Consider the following 19,441-nt stretch of genomic DNA (forward strand, 5'->3'; position numbering starts at 1 on the left):
GCTAGTGGATGGGTGAGTGAGTGATTCAGTGAGGTGGCTAGTGGTTATTGGGTACTCTGGTTGGGTCAGGAAGGAGGTGTCAGGCCTCATCAGGGGTGGGGTAGTGGTAATAGGGGGTCAGTTGTGGAGTTAACCCAGCTATTAGACTAGGTTTTAAACTGTCTAACATTTCCTGGATAAGTATTAAGGTAAGCCGCGTATATCTAGCCCAAGTCTCTGTCCTAAGCTCTGGGTGGGAGACAGTCACGCAGGGACTTGGGCAGCAGGGAATCAGCCCATTGGAAATTTAAACTTCCCGAGCAATTCCTATGTACATTCATGCATCAGGGCTTCCGCAGGGCCCTGACGCACATCTTCTGTCATACGTCTGGTCTCCGATAAACCAGAGACCAAAAGATTTGGGCCTATTACACCAAGTTAGTAACTCTGGAGGAAGGTTAACTTTGATATCCCTTGTTCACTCTCTAATGGAGAGATGTCCATCTCCTTTGTGGACTATGGCTAATTACTTACCCTTCTCTTGTACGGAATGACATAGAATTTACAGCAGTGAAGCAGGCCATTTGGCCCAACAGATCTATGCTAGTATTGATGCTCCATGCAAGCCTCCTGCCACATTTTTCTCATCTAGCCCTACCATATCCTTCTATTCCTTCTCCATCACTGACTGATGTAGCTTCCCTTAAATCTATCTGCTATTTGTCTCATGTGTAGCGAGCTCCACATTTTCATCAATCTTTTGAAAAGTAAATAAGACTTAAGGAAACAGGTCACATCCACCTCCTCAAGCATGAAGACAGTTTCTCTTGCCTCGAGTTTTTGATTTCCCCTAGAAATAATTACTCAAGGTGCGGAAAATGGTCAGATGGCGAATTTAGCCAGGCAGCTAAAGAAATTTCAATGACTTAAGGATAGTTTTACAACTGCAAGCCAGGGAAAGAGTAGAGCCCATAAGGGACCAAGGCAGCAATCTAAGGGTGGAGCCAGAGGACATTTCTGTAGTGTTGAATGAATACTTCACACCCGTCTTCACCCAAGAGGATGAAAGTATCGAACTCTGGGAGAGAGACTGCGAGGTTCTTAAGCAAATTGATATAGGGAGTGACAAGGTATTGGAGGCGCTGGCAGGCTTAAAAGTGGACAAATCTCCAGGTCCGGATGATTTGTGTCCCAGACTGCTGAGGGAGGCAAGGGAGGAGATCGCAGGGACTCTGACCCAAATTTTTAATTCCTCTCTGGCCACGGGGAAGGTGCCAGAAGACTGGAGAACAGCTAATGTGGTTCCACTATTTAAGAAGGGTTGTAGAGATAAGCCAGTGAACTACAGGCCAATGAGTCTCACATCAGTGGTAGGGAAACTATTGGAGAAAATTCTGAAGGAGAGAATCTATATCCACTTGGAGAGGCAAGGTTTGATCAGGGATAGTCAGCATGGCTTTGTCAGAGGGAGGTCATGCCTAACAAATTTGATTGAATTTTTTGAGGAGGTGACCAGGTGTGTAGATGAGGGTAGTGCAGTTGATGTAGTTTATATGGATTTCAGCAAAGCCTTTGACAAGGTCCCATACGGGAGACTTATAAAGAAGGCAAATGCACATGGAATACAGGGTAATTTGATAAGGTGGATTCAAAATTGGCTTAGTTGTGGGAGACAGAGGGTGATGACAGAAGGCTGCTTTAGTGACTGGAAGCCAGTGTCCAGTGGCGTACCACAGGGATCTGTGCTGGGTCCCCTATTATTAGTCATTTATATAAACGACATAGATGACTATGTGGGGGGTAGGATTAGTAAGTTTGCGGATGACACAAAGACTGTGTGAGGTTGAGTGTCTTGGGCTACGGGAAGATATAGACAGGATGGTCAAATGGGCAGATAAGTGACAGATGGAATTTAACCCTGAAGAGAGTGAGACGATACTCTTTGGAAGGAGTAATTTGACAAGGAATTATTCAATGAACGGCATGATACTAGGAAGTTCTGAAGAACAAAGGGACCTTAGCGTGTGTGTCCATAGATCTCTGAAGGTGGAGGGGCATGTTAGTGGGGTGGTGAAAAAGGCATATGGGACACTTGCCTTTATCAGTTGAGGCATAGCTTACAAAAATAGGGAGGTCATGTTGGAGTTGTATAGAACCTTGGTGAGGCCACAGCTGGAGTACTGTCTGCAGTTCTGGTCACCACATTATAGGAAGGATGTGATTGCACTGGAGGGGGTGCAGAGGAGATTCACCAGGATGTTGCCTGGGATGAAACATTTAAGTTATGAAGAGAGGTTGGATAGACTTGGGTTGTTTTCGTTGGAGCAGAGAAGACTGAGGGACGACCTGATCGAGGTGTACAAGATTATGAGGGGCATGTACAGGGTGAATAGGGAGTAGCAGTTCCCCTTAGTTGAAGGGTCAGTTACAAGGGGACATAAATTCAAGGTGAGGGGCAGGAGGTTTAGGGGGGATGTGAGGAAAAACTTTTTTACCCAGAGGGTGGTGACGGCCTGGAATGCGCTGCCTGGGAGGGTGGTGGAGGCGGGCTGCCTCACATCCTTTAAAAAGTACCTGGATGAGCACTTGGCACGTCATAACATTCAAGGCTATGGGCCAAGTGCTGGTAAATGAGATTAAGTAGGTAGGTCAGGTGTTTCTCGCATGTCGGTGCAGACTCGGGCCGAAAGGCCTCTTCTGCACTGTGTGATTCTGTGATTCTGACATTTATAACATCTAAGAGTTACTATTAATGTTTAGGATTCTTAATCAAAGTATATTTTTGGGAATAATTTAATTATTTCCTACTTTTGTTTGTCTCGGTATATTCTGTAATGACTATTTGCATACATTTCTGTGGTGCCAACTATGTCATTGTACCAATATATTCATGGATGAAGTTTCAATAATTATTTTAAGTTTTCTTCTGTCTTTTTCCTTCTGAGCACTTAAAATAAACATTGTTAAACAAATTAAATCAAAGTATGCATCTCTGCAGAAACTTAGTCAGTTACCAGCATCTACAGTGACTGCAAGTTGTGCAATGACAATGATGTAACTTCCAAGCACTGAAACTAGGAGATTTGTAGCATTATATTTCCTGCAATTGTGCAAATTCAGAATGAAGTTCGTATTGCTGCCTGCAACTGAGTACTATTCTATGCTGTATAAAGAGGTAATATAGCTCATAAACTGAAACGCTGCTTTAAAATGAAGAAAGAAAAAGGAAGAGGAAAGTAGTAAATTGAAAGAAAGTAGGAACGTAAATGCATAGAGAAAAAATAATGATAGACGAGAGAAAATCTGGATATTTTACAAATATTTTTACAAACAACAACTCGAAGTCCGTAAAAGAGGAAGAAAAATGGGAGTTGGAATGGGGACAAGACCGGGTGTTTCGGATAAGTTTCCTTTTTTTTCCCCTGGTATCACTTTCTGGTCTTTCCCAGGCAAAAGCATCTTGTGGTTGAGAGGGTAAGTGAGAAATTTGCTCTCAGCCCACTGCTAATGCTATTCTTAGCAATTTGTTCAGGGGTATATTTAAGTGGCCACCTTGCTCCCAAATCATATTCCAGATCAGAATTTCCTGGTGACCACTCATTTCATTCCTGTAGCTGCTTGACAGATTATCGTTACGAGGGAATAATTCTATTCTTTGACTTCTAACAGACAACCTATAGTACTCCGTTGCTGGTAAGACTATCTTTAACCTTGTTTTGCTGCGAACATAGCTTTGTGCAAGTGCTAAAGTTGACGTCCGGAATAGGAGAGTGACTTTCTGTTGGTTCCATTTGTGCTGATTGTAAAGACCTGTCTGTCTCACCACCCCAATTGAGAAACAAAATGTCAAATTACAATTGGGGGGGAAGTGAAACATCAAACTTTAGTATGATATCCAAGTCTGTTATAATCAGAGTTCATGGAGATGGCATCACAATCAAATTATTGAAACTATTTTCCTTTCTCATAATCATAAAATGAATGTCAGAACATAAACTTTCTAATGCTACAAACCACAACAGCTTGCACTTGCACTACCCAAAGTGAATTGGAACTAACACACAAAGAAATATCACGCTGAATTTAACCAATCTTATTTACCACTTTATCTAATTCTTTATTAGACCCATTTGAATTGATGGTGCACACAGAATATAGCATGAAAACCTGAAAGGTTTATATCTAGCACACGGTACTAACCAGAACTTTTCCTTGAGAGCTATTAGTTTATAACAGATATAAATCATACTACATAGATCTTTCTTAGGATATTTCATTTTCAATTTCTAACTTAATTTTATAGTTTGATGTTTCATTAGCTTACAATTAAAAAAATCTGATTGCTTAATTGTTTTACATGTTTTTGAAGTGTAAATGCTGAACTTGAGTACTCTTTTTTCAGTTATTTTAGTGAATGTTACAGTAATAACTTTACAAATTACACATTGATACTTCACATTCTTTCTCATTTCCACAGACTTCTCAATTCTTTTGCCTCCCCATTGTTTTTATCCAGTTTTGAAATGCCCAAGATAAATACTGAAAGACTTCAGTGAAATACTTCAAAGATAAGAATGTTATAAATATCTCTCATATGTTGAAAGATTGAGAGTCACCAGATTCTAATGGTACTACTTTAGCAGGTGGTGTTGTAAATATAATGTTACTTGACATTTGAAATGGTGGATTACCAATGAAAATAATGATAGTCCCTTGACTGAACTCTCCTTAGTGCAGCACCATTGACTAACTCAAAGTTCACCTCAGAGGTCAGATGCTGGAAAGTTTGCAGTTTTTGGAACCGAAACAACTTTAAACAACACTTTTTAACCATGGCTGAGAAAGAGGTTTGAGATGGAAGTTGTTTGGTGGATTACTTTATCCCATCCACCTGGCTGTTAACATCCATAAATTGTTGGCCCGAGCTCCATATACTGAGGCCAAAAGTGGCTGCAAGCACTTTTTCGTGAGGTAACATACGCAGCAGAAGTCCTTCCTCTCCCTGTCCCTTCACCTTCCCTTGCATCCCTCCCTCTCCCCATCCCACCCATTCCTCTCCTCCCCTCACCCATCCCTTTTCCCTCCACTATCTTTCCTGCTCTACTCCCTCATCCCACTCTCTTCTCACTTCCCTTAAAATAGTGCCATGGTGTTTTTTGCACTCACCTGAGAGAGCTGACAAGGCCTTGGTTTAACATCTCATCCAAAAGTCTCCCTCAGTGCTGCACTAGAGTGTCAGCCTTGATTTCTGTACTGAATTCCTGGAGTGGGACTTGAACTTTCTCATTCAGAAGGGAGAGTGCTACCAACTGAGCCATAGCTGACACTTTAAGACAAGTTTAGGTAAAAGTACAAGTGAGTTAGATTTTATAAACCAAATAATTGTGGAAATATGAGTGTTCTATAAATTTTAACTTAAACCAAGTTGGGCCTTCTTTGGACTGCTACAAGAACTGATCAGTCATGGATTTGACTCACCATCACATTATCATTTTCTTATCAGTTAGATGAGTGTATGAGTGTACAGTTCAGAATTGAATTGCCTCTTAAACAATTTCTTTTCATTTTGCCCACATGAACAGAAAATGTTAACACCATAATGCTTCTAGTTGCCAACCTCAGAAAAATCTATCTCTTTAAAGAGTCAAGTCCATGATCAGTGTTTGTTTGTATAGTCACCTGATGGAACCTGGGACTGCTACTATCTTTTAATTTGAGTTTTTGTTTCACTAACTGAATGCGCCACCTATCTTTGTTCCACAAGGGAGAGAAAGAAATGATCTTTTATGAATCAATATGGTAAAGGAGTAGGTCCTGATTAGATATAATACATCTCTATCATTATCAGGCCACTAAAAGGCAGGAAGATTAGAGTATCTCCGTTTTTTTTTAATACTTGGTCTTCCCCAAGTCAGACATTTACTTAAAGTGTCCTACATTCTTGGACTTCCCCAAGGGGCTAATATCTGAACTGACCTTCATTCTGGGGCTTTCCCTGGGGGCATGTTTTGCGAATCTTTGGCGTGGTAGCTTATGAGGCAAAAGGAAAACTCCTTTAAGTGGAGCTTTTTCTGAGCTATTTGAATTTGTCTTCTAACAGAAAAAAGCAAAAAACTGCGGATGCTGGAAATCCAAAATAAAAATAAAAATACCTGGAAAAACTCAGCAGGTCTGACAGCATCTGTGGCGAGGAACACAGTTAACGTTTTGGCATTAACAGAGGTCTGGGTCATGCTTGCGGACAGACCGAGGGTGTTCCACAAAGCGGTCACCCAGTCTGCGTTTGGTCTCTCCAATGTAGAGGAGACCGCATTGGGAGCAGCAAATGCAGTGGACTGGATTGAGGGAAGTGCAGGTGAAATGCTGCTTCAATGCAAACTGGAGGAACAGCACCTCATCTTCCGACTAGGCACTTTACAGCCTTCCGGACTGAATATTGAGTTCAACAATTTTAGATTAAGAACTCTCTCCTCCATCCCCACCCCCTTTCCGATCCCCCTTTTTTCCAATAATTTATATAGATTTTTCTTTTCCCACCTATTTTCATTATTTTTAAATTTATTTCCATCCATTGTTTTATCTCTACCTTTTAGCCTATTTCGATCCCTTCCCCTGACCCCACCCCCACTAGGGCTATCTGTACCTTGCTCGACCTCCTTTCTACCCTTAGTGTCACCTATTAGCACATTCCTTAGATAATACCTTCAACACCTCTTTGTCCTTTTGTCTATGACATCTTTTGGCTATCTCCACCTATCACTGGTCCTCTATCCAGCTCTACTTGTCCCAACCCCCTTAAACCAGCTTATATTTCACCTCCTTTCTATTTTTCCATAGTTCTGTTGAAGAGTCATACGGACTCGAAACGTTAACTGTATTCCTCTCCACAGATGCTGTCAAACCTGCTGAGTTTTTCCAGGTATTTTTCTTTTTGTTTTGTCTTCTAACAGATTAGACAAGGATTGTAGCGGGTTTATAACTCTCGAGCTGTAGAAATTTGCTTAACTGACCATCAGAGAGTGTGGATGTGGAGTTAGGGAAAGGCCTATGGTGTGCATGGAGCTAAAGGTTGAAGAAATTTTAAAACACTACCACCAACAGTAAATAAAGTATATTTTTGAGTTTAAAAAATAGAAAATTGATATTGCTTATCTGGTTGAACTTGTTATATAATGAGGGAAAGATCAGGTTGAAATGGGAAAATGATTGCAGGAAACTGTTTGAAGAAGAACAAGGAAAGTTAATGATTGTTGGAAGCTAAAACAAGAACTAGGACCTGAAGTGCTGAAAGATGAAATAATAAAAAGCTATAAAGAACATCAAGGGTGGAAAGGCAGAGGAAAGCATTAAAAGTCAGTGGTGAAACAGTAATAGATGCAATAAAAGAGGTTATTGATGAGAAATGGACAACAGATGAATGGCCTAGCGAGTGACTATATCCAAGATGGTCACAATGCCCAAGATAACAGGGACACGGGACTGTCCAAAATATCGTACGCAAATCTCATCAGTCATGGAACTAAAGTACTACTTGACATCACCAGAGTATCCCACTGTGTGAACAGAGAAGTGGCAGAGGAACAGTTTGGCATAATTCCTGGAAAATGTACAACTGACACTGTGCTCAGAAATTTCATGGAGAAATATGAAAATAAATAGGAAGCCCAGCTTTGGCTCATGTTTATTGACAATGCCAAAACTTTTGACATTGTCCTGCATGATGCTGTATGGAAGATATCTATAAACTCTGGTGTACCCAAGCATTTTGTGTAGCTAATGCAAGAGCTCTACAGAAATGCTTCAGGAGTCAGCAGAGTTGGTAATGGGCATACAAACCAATTTCAGTTTGAGAAGGAATCATGCAGGGGTGTCTTCTGCCAGCCATGCTGTTTAATGCTGTGGGAGAGAAGATGATGAAGATGGTGCAAGAAGAGTTACCAGAGTTATGTGGCTGCTCATAGGAGGTCGTAGCATATGAAATCTCAGGCTTGCAGACAACACCACACAACCTCAGGAAAAACAGAAGAGCTAGAGACCATGCCAGACCTAGTCAAAAGACATAGTAGTCTTTTGGACTGAAGATAAATGAGGCAGAGAACTACATTTTGGTTCTAAATGGCAATGGAAAAGTCATGATTGGAAGCACCAAGATAGAGGTATTGGGCAATCCCAAGTACCTTGGCTCAATGATAAATACCAATGTTTAGCCAGGTTAGATTGGCCATGGCAGGAAGCTTGACCAGATACTTAAGTAGCGCCTGGATGCCCAAAAGCATCAGCATGAAACTGAAGCAAAGTTTAGTACATTCACTATTGTGGGATGTTACACACTATGGATGCAAGAGTTAGATTCTGTAGAAAGAGGATGAGAGGAGGATAACAGCTTTTGAAATGTGGATATGATGAAATATGCTCAATCAGCCGGATGGGCAGAAAGACAAATGAGTGGGTTAGCTCAAGGTAGAAGTTCAGGAATCAAGAGGGTTGCTCAGTACGATTAGAGAGAGGAAAGATAGCCAAGTACAGACATTGGAACCAAAGACCTTACAGCCTTGCCTTGGCAACAATTGAAGAAGAAATTGTGTAAAAACAGAAGGGGAAGAAAAATCGGAAGGGTGGGTAAAATTGAGACATGGACAGAGGGATGCTTGAAGAAAGCCAGGGAAGAAGCAAGACGATGCCAATGGCCCCACTAAGGCTATGGTGAAAATGATAACAGCGATCTGGTCGAATAGCTAGATATTCTATTTCTATGTATGAACTAATGGGCTGAATTTTACTGATTGAGTATTTCCTGATCGGCAGGAAATGTGTCTTTGGTGCACACAGGCAGCCCAAGTGGCTGCTATCAGAATTGCCATCCTATTCAGATTAGCTGGCAGCTCTTTGGGGCAGGCTGCCAATCAGTGGGCTGGCAGCTCAGCAGCCTCATCAGCACCACCAGGAGTGGTGGCCATTGCTGGAGACCTGCTGCATTCAGCAAGTAAGGAAAAATAAATAAATTTAAAAATTTGAGAGGCCAGTTGCTGGAGGGGAAATCCCTCTTTGCAACCTGCCCGATTCTGGTCCTGCCGTCAGTAAGATTCCCTGACAGTGGGACATGGTTCAGCAACCAATCCACCACAGCTCTCCACAATTTTATTAGCCTTCCTGTCTCCATTCCCACCTCCTGGGGGCCAGTGCTGGTAAAATTCTGCCCAGTGATTCTGAAGGCATCACAAATGGAGCTTAAAGTGACAGTTTCCCCATTCCATCTGATACTGTTTGATTTGGGATGACCATGTTAGTGGGAGTGGATTATTTGCTGTCACAAATATTAAACCATTGCCTAATCTCATAATGCTCACTGGTTACACAGTGAGACTGAGCTTTTGGTCCAATCAAGTCAAGAATTGTACCTTTCTAATGTTTACCTCCGTTTGTTCAGCACCTGCACATGTATGGGAGTAAAATGCTAGAATACCTGCCTGATGCATGTTCTGCCTAGTCAATTCAAACAGAAAACCAGAAAGGATTCAAAGAAAGAAAAAAAGAATGAACTTGCATTTATATGGTGACTTTCATGTGCCAAAGTGCTTTACAGACAATGAAGCACTTTTGAAGTGTAGTCAATGTTATAACATAGGAAATGGGGCTGCCAATTTGTGGACAGCATGGTTCACAGACAGCAATAAGATAATGAGTTAGAAATTTGTCCCCACTTGACATTCAGCTTCATCAACTTCAGTGACTTTGATGGGTCATTGACCATTTTTCCTCTCAAAGGGTGACGGGCGTACTATAGTTGGAACAGCACAATTGTGGCTGAATGCTTATATACCCTTTTATATTAAAATTAGTTTTCTTTATCTGACCTTGGTATGAGTAAATGTCAACTAACTAATTGTGTCAGTCATGTATGTATATCAGTCTTTGTTCCAGTCATTCATACATTCATATGTAACACCAATTTATGAAACACATAAAAGTCTAATTTCTCACCGAGTGCCTGTTATTTGGATTAAGGTAGCTTTAAGATATCTTAAGGTAAGATGGTTTTGCTCATCAGTTTCTGTGGTGGAAATGCTGAAATTGCATTACTCTGAGTTGGTCTTTAGAGGTGAGGAGTCTTTATTTTCTGGCATTATGTCCAGTTCATTAGGGTATAGCATTTTCCTAAAAATCTAATGAGGTATTTTGCCTTGTATGGTTTCTTGATTAAATATTAGTGTTTTCAAAGACAGAACATTTCTTTTGTATTTACCTGGCTGACGCAAATGAAATAAATAAGATGCTCAGTTGTAACAGTAAAGGTACCCTTGTTGCATTGCTTTGAATGTGAGATGGGGTTGGACAGGCTAGGCTTGTATCTTACACTGGAGCTTAGAAGAGTAAGAGGCAGCTTGCTTGAAACATGCAAAATCCTGAAGGGGCTTAACAGGATGAATGTGGTAAAGGCTGTTTCCTCTTGTGGGAGAATCTAGAATTAGGGGTCACTGTTTAAAAATAAGGGGTCACCCATTCAGGACAGAGATGAGAATTTTTTTGAGGGCAGTGAGTCTTTGGAACTCTCTTCCTCAAAAGACGATGGAAGCAGAGTCTTTGAATGTTTTTAAGGCAGAGGTAAATAGATTCTCGATAAGCAAGGGAGTGTGAAAGGTTATCGGGGGTAGGCAGGAATGTGGAGTTGAGGTTACAATCTGATCAGCCATGATCTTGTTGAATGGCAGAACAGGCACGAGGGGCCAAGTGGCCTACTTGTGCTGCTAATTCATATGTTCACATATACTGTTCATGTGGATGCATATGTTTTAATAGCCACATGTGCTGTACATGCACAGTAGTTTGAGAGTCTTTGGAGGGTAGACAGAAGACCAAGTGTACTTGACAAGAAGCCCAAAAGTGCACCTATAAGTTGTTTATCCTAGACTTAGAAATCAGTTAACATAGGACAATTGTGACACACAATGTTATGGGATGCACTCGATTGTAGGTGGGAATATGAGCACCGAGGGGGAGAGAAAGTATGAGGTCAAGCAAGAGCATGGATGGTTGAGAGCACGTGGGTTGGTCTGTGTAAGAGAGTGGGTGCGTCTGCCTGGGAGTGCATCTGACTGGGAGTGCATGTGTGCGTGAGAGAAAAAGGAAGTAGATATACAAGTGCATATGAAATAGAAAGATAAGCAGAATAAGAAGTTGCTGGAGAAAAAAGACAACAAGCTAGCAATATAGAAGGAGGAAAGAACAAGGAGGAGTGTAACAGTTTGCATTTTTTTCTGGATGCAACAGCGCATGAAATGAACTGTATTATATAACACATTGGTATAGCATTCCTGTCACTATCACAACAACATGTTCTCAGAATAATGCCACAGAAGATTGGCTATATCAAGAACCTTGTGTTACAAGGTTTGGGCAATGCTGGTGAGGCTACCATTATTGTCAATCCCTGCTTTCCCTGACTAGGCAGTCAAAGAAAGAGGTATAGGGAGAAATGACCCGAAAGCTTTGTCAGAGGTTGTTTTTTAAAAGAGGCCTTAAAGGAGGAGAAGGAGGTAGAAAGGTGCCGGGTTTAAAGAGGGAATTAAAGAGGGCTGAAGCCACGAAGGCCAGAGTCTAGAGTTTTTGGGGATGTTGTCTTTAATGGTGTCCAAGGTTACTCAGATGGGGATTGGGGGTTACATTTCAAGCAATGGAGAAATTTAAATACAAGGGAAAGAATTTCAATCTTGAGACATTGAGGTGTCGAGCACAACAAGGCTAATGGGTGAACAGGATAGAGCAGGATAGGCTACTGTCTACTGTTCATGACACCAAAAGGCACATTAAACTCGTGCAATCTTTATTTCAAAATCTTTGACGAAATTATTTTAACATTGTTTTGTGACAAAAATGATCTGTTCTCCTTTCTCACGATATTTTTCACTTTAACAGCCAACTTACAATGCTTGGTGAATAAAACCTAGAACTTGCTGTGACCCATCCCTACAGTAGATTCGCTTTCACTTGGTTTTGTACCCTACAGCGTTCTGTGGAGTTATTTTATGCTGAAGCATCTTAACTGCTTTCTCAACTAAATACACTATTGCATCAGGACCACAATCAGAGCAGATGGAGCAGTTGAACAGACTTAGATGAAGTTGCGAACAAAAATATGCTTTTCCATACTTCTGTGTTAAGCTGCTTTTAATGCTTATTTCACTGTAGATAAAATAATATCCTTCCTCAGTTAATTTGTTACTTAAGGTGGCATGCGGAGTGTGATGTATCCATGTAATAAGTGTTACAAATATTTTTGGTGCTTTTGGATGATTTATTACCATTATCTATGGGACTTGAGACTCTTTCAAATTTGCAGAATTAATTCACCATGACTGGGTATAATCATTTATATAATAAATAAGCAACTTTACATATATGGAAATGATAGCTATATAAAGCAGCTGTAAAGTAACATACTTTGTTGAGTCTTCAGATGGGACTTTATGGTATACCAACATATTTTTCACAGAAAGTAATAGAAAAATTGCGGTGTTATAATTTTTTATTTAGAATTTTGGCATTTCCTTTCTGTTTGATACAGTTAATGTATAAGTCTAAAATGACAGTCCATTTGCATGGGATTTTATCAATCTTTGTCACCATCAAAGTGGGGATTTCCCCCTGAATTATTTAAGGAGAGTTGTGGATTCAACATCAGTCCATCGATTCCTCACATCAGCTGAAGACGGTTAGCCTGGTCTTGTATGTAAAGTTTCTGCCTGGTGTCAGCTCATGAAAATTTCTGGCTCTAATTATAGCGAAGTGCTAGTATCTTTGCATCTGTCTCTAGTTTAACCACCACAGCCTTCATTACAAGTTGTAAACTGTGAGACTGCTCAGGAAGTCGAGCAATGATTCAAGCTTATTGGCTAAACGTTTTTGGGTTGGCTCTGCATATACTCAGATTATCAAAGGATAGAATATATTTCTAGTCTTATTTACAATGCCCTGCTAATCAGCTCAGGCAGGTTTTGAAAACAGACTCTTAATGTTTGCTGACTATTTCTAAGGCAAGTCTTTGCTCTCTCTCTCTCTCCCTCTCTCTTTCTCTCAGGAAATCCCATTGTCAGAAATCCTGCAATTGGATCCACCTCGGGATTTTACAAATCTGGCTCAAGGCAGCAACCCTCACTGTTTCGAGATCATAACTGACACCATGGTGTATTATGTTGGAGAGAATCTTGGAGGCAACTACCAGAACCATGCCCTGGCTGCCACAGGAGTAGGTTTAGATGTTGCTCAGAGCTGGGAGAAAGCCATTCGACAGGCCCTAATGCCAGTCACTCCACAAGCCAGCGTCTGCACCACTGCAGGACAAGGCAAAGAGCACAGTAAGTAATTATTGTTTTGTTAACCCTGTCAAGGCATTAAAGGCCATCAGTATAATTTGAGATGGAGGGTCAAACAGTTTTATGCCAGGCTTCAGTTTGTGTTAAATTAGTTGAGCATATATCACTTTTCTTTGGTGTTAACTAAATACGATTTTGTTACTAATGCTCTTAAACCGGGGTTGGGGTGTTGTATTTTGCGGTGATTGGTCTGTGAGCACTAATATTTGAGAAAAACTTAACGTGTAGTCTTAATTAAGCAAGATCTGTTTTTTTAAATTCCTGGTCAATTTCATTTGTTGGGATGATATTTTAGAGTTAGATTTTTATTGCTTTTCAATTTAAACTTGGTTTAGTGAATCACTAATAAATGGTAACAATGTCTGCTGAATTCTGGAATGCTGCAATGTCCTCTTTTGACTCCTGGCTACCTGGAAATCAAGTTAACGTTATTTTGTAAATGTGTTGACCAATTTTTTCTGGTTGTAAACTCATCATCGTTAACAGTTCTCAAAATTAGCTGTTTTCTTCTCTCCCCCAATCACTCCAATGAATTCCCCCCTCTTTTTATAGTCATGGCTCAGTGGTAGCGCTCTTATCTATTCGAAGAAATGGTTCAAATCCCACTGCAGGAATTAAGCACATAATCTAGCCTGACAATTCAATGGAGTACCGAGAGTGCTCTATTGTTCGAAGTACTGCTTTTGTGATGAGATGTTAAACTGAGGCCTTGTCAGCCTTCTCAGGTGAACGTAAAATTACATTATTAGAAGACAAGCAAAGGGGTTCTAATAAGATCAAAAGAAACCGGAGTAGGCCATTCAGCTCATTGAGCTTGGTTTGCCATTCTATAAGATCATGGCTGATCTGATTGTGGCCTTAACTCCACATTCCTGCCTGCCCCCCCCGCCCCCTCCCCCCCCCCACATAACTCTTAACTCCCTTGTTGATCAAAAATCTGTCTAACTCAGCCTTGAATATATTCAATGACCCAGCCTCCACTGCTCTCTGTGAAAGAGAATTACAAAGACTAACGGCCCTCTGAGAAAAGAAATTCCTTCCCATCTCCGCCTTGAACGAGAAACCCCTTATTTTTAAACTGTGCCCCGTAGATCTAGATTCCCCACAATAGAAAACATCCTCCCAGCATCTACCTTGTCAATCCCCCTCAGAATCTTATGTTCCAATAAGATCACCTCTCATTCTTCTAATGAGGATAGGATCAAACTTTCCTCATAAGGCAACCCCTTCATCCCAGGTATCCGCCTAGTGACCCTTCTCTGAACTACTTCCAATGCAAGTATTTCCCCCCTCAACTAAGGAGCCAAAAACTGTACATGACTCCAGGTGAGGTCTCACCAATGCCCTGTACAGCATAGCAAGACTTTATACTCCATCCCCTTTCCAATAAAGACCAAATTCAATTTGCCTTCCTAATCACTTGGTGTACCTGCATGCCAATCTTTTGTGATTCATGTACCAGGACACTCAGATCTCCCTGTACCTCAGAGTTCTGCAGTCTCTCTCCATTTAGATACTTTGCTGCCAAAGTGGACAAGTTCGCATTTTCCCGTGTTATACTCCATCTGCCAATTTTTTGCCCACTCCCTTAATCTATCTATATCCCTTTGCAGACTCTTTGTATCCTCTTCACAACTTGCTTTCCTACCTATCTTTGTATCATCAGCAAATTTGGCTACAATAGAGTCTGTTCCTTCACCCAAGTCATTAAATATAGGACATAAATAGTTGAGGCCCCAGCACTGATCCCTGCAGCACTCTACTCATTACAGTTTGCCAACATAAAAAATCCATTTACCCTGACTCTACCCCGTTAGTTAGCCAATCCTCTATTCATGCTAACATATCAGCCCAGCACCATGAGCTCTTATCTTGTAGAGTAACTTTTTATGTTGTACCTTATTGAAGTGATGGCTTGTCCTGATTCTCCCAATGTTTTGTCAACAATTAGCCTTCAATCAACCTACCAAAACGAACTAATTAACCATTTGTCTCTGTAGAGTTTGTGGGACCTTGCTGTGTGTAAATTGGCTGTAGTATATGCATGCGAAACATCAGTGACTGCACTATATAAGTAATTCCCTTGCTTTGAAGTGCTTTTGGACACCCTGAGGATATAAAAGGTGCTATAGAAATGCATTTTTTTCCTCCCCTGAATATGTTGATTTTTCCTTTAAAATAGTACCATGATAATCTCTGGCTCCCTTGAGCAACGGATTCATTTGGCCATTTTTCATATGGCAAATGGAGACTTTGAGAGTCATCGGACTATTCAGTGGTGGGAAGAGGATGGAAAAGAAGGAAGGAATAACCTGCCTTGACCCAATGTCCACACTAAGGAGTACCTCGAGTAAGATCAGCAGTAGGAACACTGGCTGATTTCTCCCATTTCTCGCCTAAGGGCGGTGAGGAAAATGATTTGAGCCACAACCACTCTCCAGCTGAGATCAATCGTCTTATCTTTCCCTTCGCTCCTTCAGCCCTTCTTCCCCCCCCACCCCCTCACATGACATGGAGAAGGCCCTAATATTATTGCACCACCCAATTTACACTTGCATTGATACCCAAATTTCAAAATTTGTTATATAAAGATTAAGCTTAATCAGCACACATGATTACTGAAAGTTCAGACAGTTGCAAAGCTCTGGCAAAGGATTAGGCAGGGTTCATCAAAAATATACTTAATGATCGAGAACTCTTGTCCTCTGAACTGTAACTGAAATAAAGCAGAAAATTCTGGAAATGTTCAGCAAGCCTGGCAGCATCTGTGTAAGAGAAACAGTTAATGGGCTAGATTTCATGCACCCACCCCCCCCTCCCCCCCGGATCTATCTCACATTTTACAATGGCAATGGAGGTGTCATAAGGCCAACCTGCTCTTGGGCCTGTTCGGGGCCTCATCTCACCTCCGCCACTATTTTACCCATGGCAGGGGGAGGCCCATGCCAGATGGTAACCTGGTGTCTGTCAAGAGAGCAGAGGACCTTCTTTGCGGGGTCCCTTTGCCCATCAGAGACAAACCCCCACCTCCCTACCCCAGGTCATACCCAGCCTCCCATCCTCTCACTCCAGTCACTGAGGTCTTTCAGCCAGGCCCCACTAATATCCTTGGCTTACCTTCAAATCTGGCTCCCATAACCTTTTCTTCAGGGACTATTTGCAGTCCCAGCCAGTGGCCACCGCTCAAACCTGCCACTGCTGGTACTATAGAGCTACTGGCCAATCAGATGGGTATTCCTCCCCAGATGGGAACAGAGGACACAACCTGAGCCGATTTGTGCCCCCTGATCTTTAAATGGTTGAGGGGCAGCCGGCTTTTTGATGGGCAAGCTCCCAACTGACATTTTAGTTGGAGCGTGGGGAATATGGCACAACGTAAAATATAGCACCATGTTTATTGTCAGCCTCTGTTTTGTGAGTGCCAACCATTGAATGGAACAAAAATGGGCATTTGTTGCAATTTAAAAGTTGCGGAAGAACTTTAGATCCGTGATTGCCTAATGGCTATTTTCCCAGTTAGTATGGTGTTCTAGTGGATATGGATGGATGATGATGTAGTTGATCATTGATGACAAATGGTGTGTAGGTGTGGGCGGGGGTGTGTGTGTGTAGGTGTGGGCGGGGGTGTGTGTGTGTAGGTGTGGGCGGGGGTGTGTGTGTATAGGTGTGGGCGGGGGTGTGTGTGTGTGTAGGTGTGGGCAGGAATGTGTGTGTGTACGTGTGAGCAGGGGTGTGTGTGTGTGTAGGTGTGGGTGGGGGTGTGTGTGGGTGCACGTGAGATTTTTCCTGATAGTTCTGTGTACTGCCATTGATTTTTGTTTTGCATTCCTTCAATACAAATTGCCCATTGTATGAAAAAGGAGAATGGCGAGTAATTTCCTCATTTGTAACTCAGTTGAATTCAGACAATTTCCCTATCTACTGTACAGTACCTTTTTGAACAATTGATACTATTTAAAGTATTACTTTGGAACATAGATTTACTTGTATGATTCGAAATAATGGGTTAGACAAGCACATCACTTACACGCTTGCGGTGTTTGGAGTTTACTAAGGTTGTAGTTTCCTACTTGAGGTGGCTGATTTTCCTAACCTTCAAGGTGGGTAACCAGAGGACACAGATTCAAAGTAAACCTAGGGGAGATGAGCAGAATTGTTTTTATTTAACAAGTTATTATGATCTAGAATGTCTTGCCTGAAAAGGTGATCAAAGCAAATTCAGTAGTTATTTTGAAAAGGATATTGTAACTAAAGAAGAAAAAAATTGCAAGGGAAAATCAGAAGAATGAGACTATTTGGTAGCTCTCTGAGAGCTGGCAGGGACACAGTGAACTAAACGACCTTCCTTTGTGCATATTATGCTACTTTTTGCACTTTCTCCCAAGCGTTGTCCTCCTTCCGTCTGCCAGGCAGTGTGTGAGTGTGGCTTGTGCACACTGTTCCTTGAGGGGAAAGTGCAATCTTCTGCTCAGTACCTCTCTGAAGGACTTAGTATTCGGCTGGATTTTGCAGATAGTGGCGAAACAATGGCACTTACCGCTGGCCTCAAAGAAAGCTGCCCACAAAGAGCTAGCAAGCTCTGTGGCATGATTTTCCACTTTCCCCACGGAGTTTAAATCTGGCGCCACGTCAAGGGGATCTCCAAGTAACAGGAGCAGTGCTATCAGCAAGCAGGATAAGCAGCAAATCACATTGAAGTATTCACACAGAGAGAAAACCAGGAAGTTATTAGTACTGAATCCCTTCATTTGTAATTGAAGTATTTCAGATAGTGAAATCAATTATTATGATAGGATTAAGCTGGGAGCTAAAATGTCATGAACTTCATTTCTTTTTTAAGTATGTGGAATTTGAAGAAATTTCACGTCCCATAAATACAAAATTAGCTTTTCAGAGCAAGTGAGGGTTTTAGCAATAATTATGAAGTTAGCACATCATTTAAAAACCTCATTCAGCAGGGTGCAAATTTTTCAAGGATTCTTACTATGAGATTAACAGCTTGGAAGTTCTCATTAATTCATAGATTTCTTGTTGATTATACTTAGGCGGTGCCTCAGCAGCACCCTCTGGAGAAGGTAGAATCATTTGCAGCAACTTCTGAATTTCTGTATTATTATGCACATGTGCAGACTCGAAGTTGCTGTAAGCATCAGTGAAATAATGATGGCAAACGTGGACAGTTTTACTGTCATGACCACCAATAAATCTGGGCCATTGGGAACTTGTCATGAATAATTACATTTCTATCCTAGGCTTATCAGTGTTGATATTGGTGGCTTTTGACTCATTACTGCTACAGGCTAAATGAAGTTGAATCTGACCATTTTAATGGCTGTAACTCTGTCAGGATGGACTTAGATTTGTGTCCTTGGAGTTCAGAATGTTAGTACTTTTTTATTCATTCTTAGGATATAGACATCACTGGCAAAGCCATTGTCTATTGCCCTTGAATCACCTTCTTGAATATAATTGAGTGGCTTGCAAGGCCATTTCAGAGAGCAGTTAAGAATCAACCAAATTGCTGTGAGTTTAGAGTCACACAAAAGGCAGACCGGGTAAGATGACGGAAATCCTTTCCTGAAGGACATTTGTGAACCAGATCAGTTTAATGACATTGTGGTAGCTTCTAACTGTATTTAAATTCCCCAGCTGCCATGGTGGGATTTGAACTCATTGCTGGGTCATTAGTCCAACCATCTGGATTACTAGTCCAGTAACATAACTGTTATACTACCATATCCCTGCGCTGTTTTGACTATTCAGAGGCATTTCAACTCTTAAAACTTTACTTCTCCTGTAACCTCTGTGCAAAGAGTAGAGTTATTTTGCTTCCTTCCATTAGGAGAAGTGCCTAGCTCCAACTGTGCATCTGTATGACAAAACAAATTATGTCAGTATTCAGCTTATAAGAAATAGTAGATGAGAAGCTTTGCCTTGGCAATACTCACTCTGTCTCTAATGAAATAACATAGCTCAATTAGAAATGCTGATGAAATTTACAGATGAAAAAGCAGTATTGGTGGATAATCTGATTGTGGTCCTCAAGGACTTAAGTGGGAACTTCAGGCTTTGTGACTAACGTAATGTACCAC

The 19,441-nt window shown here is 41.2% G+C and overlaps 1 protein-coding gene across 1 annotated transcript in view; it reads left to right on the forward strand.

Annotated features, from left to right (window-relative positions):
* Positions 1–19,441, forward strand: part of prkd3 (protein kinase D3) — a 396,357-nt gene that overhangs the window by 340,181 nt on the left and 36,735 nt on the right. The window contains exon 12 of the mRNA XM_078557299.1: positions 13,055–13,331. Within this exon, the coding sequence (XP_078413425.1) occupies positions 13,055–13,331 (277 nt within the window). The remainder of the gene's footprint in view (positions 1–13,054; positions 13,332–19,441) is intronic.

This window comes from Cetorhinus maximus, chromosome 14 (assembly GCF_964194155.1).
Source record: "Cetorhinus maximus chromosome 14, sCetMax3.hap1.1, whole genome shotgun sequence".
Lineage (NCBI taxonomy): Eukaryota > Metazoa > Chordata > Chondrichthyes > Lamniformes > Cetorhinidae > Cetorhinus > Cetorhinus maximus.